The sequence below is a fragment of the Thunnus albacares genome, chromosome 18 (assembly GCF_914725855.1).
Source record: "Thunnus albacares chromosome 18, fThuAlb1.1, whole genome shotgun sequence".
In the NCBI taxonomy this organism is placed as follows: Eukaryota; Metazoa; Chordata; class Actinopteri; order Scombriformes; family Scombridae; genus Thunnus; species Thunnus albacares.
The window spans coordinates 19,443,348-19,454,989 of NC_058123.1; the positions used below are offsets into that span (position 1 = coordinate 19,443,348).

General features: G+C 40.4%; 1 protein-coding gene and 1 long non-coding RNA gene across 2 annotated transcripts; both read right to left on the reverse strand.

Moving 5' to 3' along the window:
- Nucleotides 1–2,540: 2,540 nt before the first annotated feature.
- On the reverse strand, nt 2,541–5,980 carry LOC122968773 (T-box-containing protein TBX6L-like). Its single transcript, XM_044334248.1, has 8 exons — nt 5,835–5,980; nt 5,466–5,568; nt 4,739–4,903; nt 4,480–4,626; nt 4,261–4,337; nt 4,059–4,132; nt 3,604–3,817; nt 2,541–3,385 (listed from the first exon to the last, which is right to left on the reverse strand). The coding sequence occupies exons 1-8, from the start codon at nt 5,960–5,962 to the stop codon at nt 3,193–3,195; spliced, it is 1,101 nt and encodes a 366-aa protein (XP_044190183.1). The 5' UTR covers nt 5,963–5,980; the 3' UTR covers nt 2,541–3,192.
- Nucleotides 5,981–8,947: 2,967 nt separating this feature from the next.
- On the reverse strand, nt 8,948–10,012 carry LOC122967895. The gene is made up of 2 exons (XR_006398706.1): nt 9,929–10,012; nt 8,948–9,380 (listed from the first exon to the last, which is right to left on the reverse strand). It is a non-coding gene; the product is annotated as an uncharacterized LOC122967895 (long non-coding RNA).
- Nucleotides 10,013–11,642: the final 1,630 nt, after the last annotated feature.

Consider the following 11,642-nt stretch of genomic DNA (forward strand, 5'->3'; position numbering starts at 1 on the left):
CTGTTTTATGTTCCTTTGTTTGGGCATAAGGTTTTGAAATTATGATCCTCACAGCTATCCCACCATTGAGGGAACTGTGTATGTACTGTAGTTCTTTCTCTGCCCTTTATCACTGGATGCCTTGTGCTCGCTGTGTGTGTGCCAGGTTAAATTGCCATTAAAGGCAGTCGATGTACACCTCTGGACTGCGATAGGCGGTGGCTGCAGCAAGAACGACCATAATAAATCAAACTTAGTTGAATCTGACCTCTCCTCGAGGCACAGTATGGGTGTGTGTGTGTATAAATGGATGTGTGGTATGGTCGATGCAGGCCTACAGTCCATTACCACCACCGCCCTCAAGCTAGCTGTGATGGCAGCTGCCACACTGTAGAGTGTTTGACCCACAGAAGTAAATGCACAGTGTATCTTTACTGTTTAAAAATATGACGATTTATGAAGATAATTTATTTCTTAAGGTAAACCAAAAGTATTTTATCACTGATAACTAATGTAATTACTTCTGGCTCCACATTGATTAAAATATTAATATAATATAGATAATGTGCTCAGTATAGTCTAGCAGTTAAAACACTGTCCTATGGAGGAACATGTAGTACATGCTCTGGTAGTTTCCTGTTTTTCGGTTGAGCTTCAATGCAAGAAAATGTCTCTTTATACAAGACAGACAGAATTTAAGCCCACAATCTCTTTGTTTAAGCCTGCGTCTGAACCTGCGAGCTATCAGTGATTTTAGAGCTGCAGCTACAGAAGCCCTGACGTGCAAAACACAACATTTCAGACAACACAATAACAAAACGGAAAAGGTACAGACTAAATATTATTATGTTTTCCAAAATGTCGTTGTGTTTTGTGAAATGTGTTCTCTAAAATGTGTTTTTCCACCTCAGGACCACTGTATACATCAGCTCTGAGACAAACAATAATTAGATATAGTTCAGAGTTCAGGTTTAGACCAACAATCATAATGTTCATCAAAAATAATGAACATAAAGTGTAACATTTTTGAGTTTACGTCAATTTGAATTTACGTCTGAATGTGTTCCAAAGCCCACAGTCCTGCAGTTGTTAGTAATCAAACATGATGTAAAAGATGTAATCTCACTCATTAATCAGCATTGCAATCGGCACAGTCAGGCTTATATTTAACCCTCACACCTTCTTCCAGGAACTGCCAGTCATCTCAGTCCATCTGGTTAAATAAACCTTTTTGAGCCTATAGATATTCACCTCCTTCAGCAGACGATAGGACTAAATGTTCCAACTGAAATTAGAACACCCAAAACAAGCAGTACACTTTTAATAATATATATTTTTTAATTGAATGAACACACACAAAATTTTATCGAGCATCTCACAGAGATATTTTGCATAAACTGTAATTTTTTCTCTGGATTTTTTTATTTTTATTTTTTCATAGTATTTTTCTTAGTATTGTATAGTACAGATCTTACAATCATAGGTTGACTCTGGTAAATGCCTTCAATAAATGCCTACATGCCCTTTGGTGCTGGAATTATAAATCAAGCACACTAATTGACCCCATCTGTTTTCTATAATTCATTTTATAGCGAGGTGAGAGGAATCCGGGATGAGCTATGTGGGTGACCCAGATGACCCAGGGTACCTCAGGAAGAGCCGGAGGTTACAACGGCCATCACTTTAATCAGAATGTCACAGTTTCAAACTTCTTCACAGCCAAAATGTCTGACATTAATGAAGTGTCCTTTAGAGACACAGTGACTGATGGTACCATACCTACTCTTGGTACGGTATCAGACATGACTTCTCTCTGGTGAAAAGAACACATCTAATGCATTTTTTACAGTGATGTTAAAAATTGCATTACACAAAAACATGTTAGTTGATGTGCTTCAGAAAATTCCTTTGCAGTGTCTGCTCCCTGAAGCTTTATACATGTCCCAGATATGGCTTCCCTCTCTCTCTCTCTCTCTCTCTCTCTCTCTCTCTCTCTCTCTCTCTCTCTCTCTCTCTCTCTCTCTCGTAAAACATTTACAGCACAGACGTTCCTGCCTTCTGCTGGGGAAACTATGCCAGACTATGATGGTAATTCCACACTAGCTGTCTGTCATGGTTTTATCAGGTCAGACTCCCCCGCTCTTGGACTGTCTCTCACTGCTCCATCCTTCTCGCCCCTAAGTTCACTGTTGTGTAATATTTGTGCTCAAAAGATTCAGATGCAGTTGATGAAAACATACTTGGTGTTCTTGTGACATTTAATAGCTGAACTCTCGGTTAGTTGTAGTATAGCAACATATTACTAGAGCAGCAGTGTTATAATCCCTCAGTGTAGTTTCATGGACATGTTAAAGTTGTTTTGGTTTTTTCTCACCAAGTTTTGGAGGGATTGACACTAAACTTTGAAGACACTTTTCATCTAGTACCACCAGGCAGTGGGTCAAATTTTGGACATATCCAGTGAAATATCACACACGTTTACCACTTGTTGTTTATCTGCATTTATTGTGATATATTTATTTCCTCAGCATCTAAACACCAATATACAAAGATTTAACTTTTTGCTGCAGGTATTTATTCTGATTTTATATGACTTATCGGATATGACTTTAAAACTATATATTCCTCATAATTTGATGTTGAAAGTACATTTTGTCATGCATGTCATTTTTAGGCTACACTGTGTTTTAAGCTATGCCCACTCTCAGCCATAGATGAGCACCAAATTAATAAGGGGAAGCTTTTTGAAGCTTTTCAAAAAACCTTTGATACCTCAATATGATACTTCAACAGTCTTATTAAAGGTCTGTTATAATACAGATGGGTATCTTTTCATCAAATCTGCAGATGAAATTTCCCACTTATTTCCCAGATGACTTGAAACAGAGCAATATACTGTACATATAATGTCTCAAAACACATACAGTACCTACTTTAGCACAAGCTCAGCCTGAACTTGCATGATCAGGAATATAAAAAATCAGGAAGACATGGATCTCCACTTTAGATGAATAGAATTTTTGTCCAGGTTAAGCCCCACATACATTACACGTTCCTGGAAATACATGAAACTTTATACATATTTATACACTTTTAACACAGACTGCTGAAGTAGTCAGTCAGTTGCTTGTTCACTCATAATAACAGCATTCCTTCAAGGCTTTAGCGGTTTTATCCTCCACCAATGATGTCATCATCGCAAAAGGTCAAAGTTCACCAACAGGAGTATGAGAAAAGCGGGTACTGGCTCCAATCTGCTGTGTTGCTGTGGTGGTGGTGGTGGTGGTAGCTGTGTTGTTGTGTGCTGTGTTCAGCTGTGGCAAGTGGATGGGGTACAGGGTGGACGAGGGTGTGCGCTGTATCAACGTCACTGGAAGGGAATGGAAATCTGGCATATTCCACAGATCTGGAGAAAAGAAAATGACATTATGGTTTATTTCAATGCATCATCATGTCCATGTATCTTAAACCAATGAAGGAGTCTCATTCCTGCCTCCCTTCCTCTTGTTACATTCTGATTCATTTCTTTTATCTATATGTGATAAGACTGTTTATATATTTTATTTTCCTTCACTAAATCCCACCGGATTATATGTATGTCATCCTGAGTATCTTAAATCAGACCTGTAGGGCTGGTATGCCACGGATGCAGGCACCATCTGTTCTTCACAGCTGTAGTCGTATTCGTGCAGCTCCAAGGGCTCAGCGTGCAGACTTTCAGATGGGTCTTGCTCCAGAGCCCAGGCTGAAAGGTGACCCCCCTTCAGTGACTGCTCTGTAGAGGCCTGATTCTTCCCTGCCTCCACTGACTGAGTGGTAGAGGGCATCCTCTGCAGGCCTGAGAGGGAAATACAGTGTTTAAGAGGATGTGGTGTGAGGATGTTGGCACATTGTTCTAAAGGAGCATATATTCATATTATCTAGACAGTCTTTTGGCATGGTATGATTTCATGACAATGATGCTTCAATTTGGGAATGAAACTTATTTTATGATTCAATTAACTTAAATGCAGACACTTTGATATACATACAGATGATATACTGTATTAATGAATATCTCAGCAATTACAGAAACTTACCTGGAGGACTCTTGCAAAGAGCTGCCTTGTCCAGTGTGGCCCTCTTTGCAGGAGGACTTCTATTTGAACGACACCTATGAAAAAAAGAAAACAATATTTTAGAAAAGCATAAGAGATAATGTTTTAGCTATATATGTGCTTATGAAGTAGTGGAGAACCTCTCTGCAACAAATTTCTTCCCTAATAAAAACTGTAAACATACCTTTTACTGTGGGAATGGGTGCCACCCTCCCTGAATCCTTTAGCGAAGGGGTTGTGGTCAATCTTTAATTTGGTGATCTTAAAAAAAGCGATAAGAAAAGTTAGTTGTGATGAGATTAAAGGTTTAATCATTCAACATCTGTAATACCCAGTTTGCTCCTGCATGTGTTATCATGTTAATGTTATCTTTTACTCTAGATTATTGTTTACATGTTTATACCTTTGGGTTCTGGTAAGCAGTCACCGCAGTGAAGGTCATTTCTGGGAAGGAGAAAGTCTGAAAGGGGCCCCAGCGGACAGTGTAAGGACTGTCTGCCTGGATGACATGAAATCTGGGGAAGTAGCGATGCATGGAGTGCAGGATGATCTGATGAGTGAAAAGAAGGGAGTGAGCAAAATATATGGTCAAGCAAGCCAAAGGATAAACACAGCATGTTATAATCACTTCATCTCTGCAAGAAAGTAAGATGGTTTCTTACATGTCCATGCTGGTCCAAGGTGTTGTTGGTGAGTTTCATCTTGAGAAAAGACAACGACTGCTTCATCCAGTGACTTCCTGTGGCAGGCGAGTCTGGATGCATGTATGTCCGACGGGGGGGCTGGGGCTCTGCCTTCGCTGCGACCTCCCACTGCTCCTTTTTCCACTACAGAGGGGGAAAAAAGTAGGGGGTTGCCAAGTGTGAGGCTTCAGGACATGTCTAATTAATCAGAACTCTTCATGAATTATTGAAATGTTTTTGGGTTTTTTTCATAGTGAATGATAAAATGTGAGAGAGTTTGTTAGTAGCATTTTCAAAATGTTTCAAAATGACCACCACACCAAATGAAATTCTCTCAAAGTTCACTCCATTCATTTTGTTTTCAAGTGTATGCTAAAAGCAATGTCTGTGACCAAATGGGCCAGAGTAGTTGATGTAAGAGCCGTTGGATGTATGGATGACTCACTGCTCCATCCCATTCACTATCAGTGAATGAGATGCTAATTGATTGGGCCTCCAGCCGAGAGTACACAAACAGGAAGCATTGAAAGGCTTTGATATGCAGCGGTGAATGGCCCAGAGTGGGAAGGCCAATGTCTGGCTGCAGACTGCTGCATTTTACGTACTGCAGTCTGTTGGTTTTAATCCAATTTTTTTGTCAGCAAACAGAACAAAATGTAGAACACTGCGAAAATAACAACTCCAAAGATGTTGCGTATGACCATACCTTGTATTTGAAGCTGTCTACAGGAACCATGTCCATCATGATGACATAATTGGCAAAAGGTTGGAGCCCAGATAGACTGACACTGCAGTGTGGAAACATTCTCCTAAAACAAAAACACATACAACTCATTAGTTATGGATTGGTTTACATGTTTTTGCAAAATGATTGAATCAAACCCTGTAATTTTTGAAAAACAATTGCATGCTATATGTGTTGTAAACTTAGCATATAGGCAATTTCCTGTAGGTTTTGGTGATAAATGATACAAACTACTACTGGTATTTTCAGAAAGCAGGGAAATACCCTGGTAACTGGAATGTGTGTTAAATCTTAAATCAGTAGCCAACTAAACTGCACCAGCGTTGTTACCTTCCATGCTTTGTTATAATCATCTCTGTTCCGATGCTGTGAAAGGACTTCCAGAGATCAGAGTTCTCCAGTGTCATCCTGATGCAGCCCTGCTGGTATGAGTCAGCTGCCGGGGGGGAACGGGGCATGTTTGGATTAGATTTGGAGTCTGTAGAGACAAGACAAATATATATATAAACTTACAGACCTATTTACAGAACATGTAACTTGTTTATCCCAGTATGAAGTTTACAGTAAAGATATCAAATATAGGTGTGTGATCAGGATAAGACAGCAGAACTTAAGACATCATATATTTTAGTTCTACTTAAATGTTTTATACTAGAGATAAAGGGTGGGAATTGTTTTGCACATCCTTATTTTGATCTCAGTTTTCATTATTCAAAATATAGCAAAATAAAAAGTTAAACATTCATGACAATTTAATTGCATTTTTTCATGCAATGGAATAAATGAACAAATCCTTACAATGCATTTTCCCCTCTTTTAACATTAGTCCATTTGCACATGCATGCTCATACAACAAGGTAAAACTTACCGGACATGTGTTGCATATTTCTGTCTCCAGCAACCAGCGGATCCTTGATGCAGAAGTTTGTTGTGCTGCTTTGAGATGTTCAAACACTGAAGTCAAATACATCAGGGATCTCTACTCTTGAAAGGCCTGAGCCTTGAACTTGATTGGTCATCCCAGAAAGGGTGGAGTCTTAACAGCCAAGAGGGTGTAGTCGGAGCAGACCGAGGGGGCAGGTGAGAACATTACCTGATGTGTTGAGCTTTTGTTGTGAACTCACAAGTCAGTGGCCATACTATGGGACTGTATGTAGATATTGGTTTCTTATTGTTTCATTTCTCATACATGGGCCATCTCAATACTGGTATGTTGTGGTGTCTCTTTTTATGCATATAAAACTGCAAAGTCATTAATCTTTGACATTTTGGCATTTCTCATCCCAAAGAGACAACTATGCCAAAGTTGCAGTGCAGGAGATGCTTGATTTGATCCTACATATGGATGCTAATCTATTAAATGGGGACACAATCATACATCCTTCATTTGGCTAGTCTGAATGAAATGCAAACAGACTTTTAGGGACTCCAAATATTAATGGATTAAACAAAACAATCAGTTATGATTAGTCTTCACACAGACAAAACCATCTACCTGAGACTTGATTGTGATAAATCCAGTAGTGTTGCAACTGTACACAGACAGACACTATGCAATGGGACTGAAATAAGTACTAAGTCCAAGTTGAAGGACAGTAAACAGAATTTCAATGTGCCTGGGGGGGATGGAAGAGCAGACAAACAGGTCCCTTCCTGGCAGCTTTGGTTGTGTATTGAGAACAAGTCTAGAGATTACAGAGGTGATTGGAGTTGGGGTCTGCCCTTGACAATGCTGCTAATCCTAAGAGGCCATCTGCCCCCCCTCATGGTACCTTTCATTCATGGTACCCTTGCATTCACATCAAATCCGGCACTATGATGCAAGGGGCTACAAGGGTGGGGGCATGTTGTTTGAGGTACTGGTGAGACAATGAAATACGGTACAGGAATTCAAGTTGGAATTACAGATGAATTCATTTATCAGAAGCCAAAACACAGCAGTTTGTAAAACTCACAGACAGGATTTTACAACAGCAACTGTTTTATCTTTAGTTGCGATTATCACAAAGTAAACAGCCAAAGACATTCACATTACAAAGTAATCCACTAGGAATGTGCGCTTGCATGTATGTGAATGGTCACCACAATGTGACGTCGAGTTGTGTTTCGGCAAAAGTTGAGTCTGGTTCACCCTCTTGCCGGATGACCAAGAAGGTCCAACAGCTGCACTTCCCTCCTCAGGCCCCTCAGACCTCTCTCTTCAGGCCCCTCAGAGCTCTCTCCTCAGCCCCTCAGAGCTCTTTCCTCAGGCCCCTCTCAGGCAGGTATTATTGCCCTGGCAAAAAAGTGGACTTCACTCCAGGAGTCCACTGTTCACTTCCCATTTCCAACCATGAGTGTCATCCCAGATAGCAAAATTAATTTGGCCCATACATGGACTACATGTTTGCTTTTCTTCTGGCCCCGTATACACCCAGTTCCTTGGCTCAAGTTTGGCCCATACATGCATAACTGTCATAAATAAAAAACAAATAGGCCTGCCTTGCCCAATGTGTTTGACACAATAGTAAAAGGCTGTGGTCCAGTTCTGGCCCACATATTGTAACATTCTAATTTTAATATTTTGGCCCATCTCTGATATCAAATTAAAGATGTGCTGCTGGCTCAGGCCTGGACCATGTACTGCATGAAGGGTTTCCTTGTTGTCATGGAGATCCAAAGTCCCACCCCACATCAGTCACTGTTCCAGAGTGTATTTTTGCATTTCTTTCATCAGTGTTTCTGAAAAGCTGAGACATGATACTCAGGTTTTCTGTTAATATTCTAGATAAATTGATCATACAAATACAATTTAACTGAGCTGCAGTTGTTGAATGCCAAATAATGCCATATTATAGCAAGTGCTAATAAATAGTAGATGGCCTGTTTCTTAGAATATAACAAAATACCAAAATAATTTGGTATCATTTTTCAGCTTTTCAGAAAGACAGATTAAAGAAACACTATGTAAAAAATACATTGTGGAACAGAGGGTAGTGCAACACAAATAAGCCCTGGTTGGCACAGAAATATGTTGATATATACAGACAGGTGACAAATTAAAGGAAAAACTGGTACAGGTCTGAATGCCTGACCCCTATGAGGGGATCTGGTGGCTCTGTTATTCTTTGGGCGGCATTTTGCTGGCATGGTTTGGGTCCACTTGTCCCCTTAGAGGGAAGGGTCACTGAGAAACAGTACAAAGTTGTTCTGAGTCATCACCTTTATCCTATGATGAAACATTTCTATCCTGATGGGAGTGGTCTCTTCCAGGATGACAATGGCCCAATTCACAGGGCACGAGAGGTCACTGAATGGTTTGATGAGTATGAAAATGATGTGAATCATGCTATGACCTTCGCAATCACCAGATCTCAATCCAATTGAACACTTGTGGGAGATTTTGGACTGACGTGTTACACAGCGTTCTCCACCACCATCATCAAAACACCAGATGAGGGAATAAGAGTGGTGTTCCTCAGCCATGGCATTGATTCTACAAGTCTCTGGAACTCTTCTGGAGAAATGAACACCATTCTTCAAAAAGATATTCCCTCAATAGTTGTTGAGATATTTCAGTCTGGACTAAAGGGTTGGACTGTCCAACTAACCCTGGCCTGTTGCGGAGGGGTGGAGGAGTACTTCACATTCTTGAACTGGATCAAAAGGATAAATCAGGACCCCAAATTCATGCCACCAACATGGCTGACAATCAACAATACAACTGAATTTCTTTGATCAAGACTCAGTGCTTTCTTGAAATCCCATTTCAGGGTGCCTCAGAGATTCAGGCTCACTGTCTACTCCCTTCTCTATCCACTGCAACCACCTCTTCAGGAACATCTCTTATTTCATGTTCAGAGGCCTTTGATGTCAGAGGGCTCTTCCTTACGGCAGCTGATGCGGACAGAAGTTTATAAAGACATAAAAATTCAGTTAGTACAGGGCTAACACAATGCGGCAAAATTCTATGATCCAGCAAATATTTTGAATAATAAATTGAAAAATATGAATATGAGAAATATTTACAGCCCATTGTAACACTAGTCCAACGTTACAGTTTTGCCTATTGTTTCTCTGTTTCTTACAGAAAACTCAAACCATTTAACTACTAATTTTATGGAAATTATTCCATAGTACCGAAGCCAAAGCACACAGCACACAGCGCACAGCTTTAGCGGTTAATGATGTATGCTTTGGCTTCAGTACTATGATCACTAGCTGGTTCAGTAACATTAGTTGGGTTAACCTTAGCCCAACTAATGTTATTGAACTAGCTAGCAAGGTTAGCTGCAGCTATTAAGATTTTAGCTTGGAAAGAAAAGGTTACCTAATGTTACCCAAACTACGGTATAAACACAGAGCACACTTAAGCACAACTAGCAGTGACAACATTTCAATTGTACGAAACAAAATACGATTTTCTACAAAGCAAATATACTCACTGAATATAGCCTGTCGACAGGCCTCCCGGCACTCTGGACAGGCCGTCTTTTTTTCACAACAAGGTTGAAAGGGGCGCTGGGTTTTGCTGGCGGTGTGCCCGGCATGGACGATAGTGCTTGCTGCCAGGGAATTGACATCCTTTCCTTTCATTTATGATTGTGGTTGACTAAACAAAGACTACAGGGAATAAAAACTAGCGAGATGCACTATTTTAAGAAATGCATGTAACTTGCAGTTGGCTTGTTATTGTTGAATTGTGCTTGTCCATTTGGGGCATACTATGGTTAAAAACAAACAATGTCACTCTCTCCGCCATCCCTGGGATTTAAAAAAATGCTGGGTGGTGTAGTATCTGTTGGTGTGACCAGTTCTGGCCCAGCAAGGACATGTGCACATACGAGCAAGGTGGATTCAGTCAACATTGTAAACTCAGCCGACTGGTTAAAGACAACCAGAATCGGCCCAGAACTGACTGCTATCTGGAATGTTTCCAACCATGAATCAGGACAGTGACAAAAAATTGTAACAACGTTGTTGTGGTGTTTAATATTGCCATGACAATACCAACCCAAACCATGATCTTTCCCTAACCTAACTAAGTGGTTTTTGTGACTAAACCTAACCAGACCTTGACCACAGCATTGTCACACCATAAAACATAATTATTAGTTGTACTTGTCTGAGGCTTTGCTGCTTCACTTCGGTGTCCCCCACAAGCTTGAAGCACAGCTAAGAAAGCAGTGGTAACTGGCAGTGCAGTAGTGCACTTGCCTTATGAGGGTCGGAACAAACTTTTAAATTATGCCTTGTAGATCTAATGAGTGACGATTCAGAAGCTCGTTTGCTTATTTCTCACTTCAAATTTGTTCAGAAACAGATTTTGGTGGTTTCTTAAGGTGAAATAAGTGAGAGTTTATGTACTTCATACAACGGAACCCTACTACTCATGCTCAAACCTCATTGGCTCACTGAACTGGGGCCTCAAGAGGGTTGTCTGCAGTTGGACCCTTCTCTAGGAAGGCCACTGTGTTCTTTTGCTGAGACCTATGTGGTCCCCACTCCTGCAGCGTAAATGCACTGCCCCCATTGAAATGAACTGGAAGACTGCAGTTTTTCATGCATTGCTGGATTTGGTGTGAAGCTGGTTGCATTCGTGACAGTGTCTCTGCATGCAGCCTGAGACAGACTTCAATTGAAAAAACACAAGATTGTCTGTCTAAAAATTTAACGATTGTCTGCTCACAATCACTGGGCACCGTGCTACATTTGCAAATACATGCAACCGCACATTTCAGGTGGTTTACTTAGTGGCATGTACCATGTAGGATTATGCTAATTCTAAGTGTCCTGGGAGGAGAGCGGGCTCCCTGAGGGAGTTAGCAGTTAGCAGCCCGTTCACATGAAAGACTGATGGGAGGAAGGGAAGAGCAGCAGTTCAGACTTAAGAGGACAATATTCAAGGATTAAAGCCCAATGAGTTTAAGCCTACATGAATTTCATTCTGGAGAGGTTTTTAATCTCAACAGATGATTTAAATAAATGACCTGCCATTGTTGTTCAGCTAAACTCTTTTCAAACTCGCAGAACTTAATTTCAGATAGTTGTGGGGATCCCAAAGTTTCCAAAATGACCAAATATATCAGGGAAGTTTTGGGAAAAATGTGTCTAAAATAATGCACAAAAAACCCAGAATATATGAATTTGATGCCACAA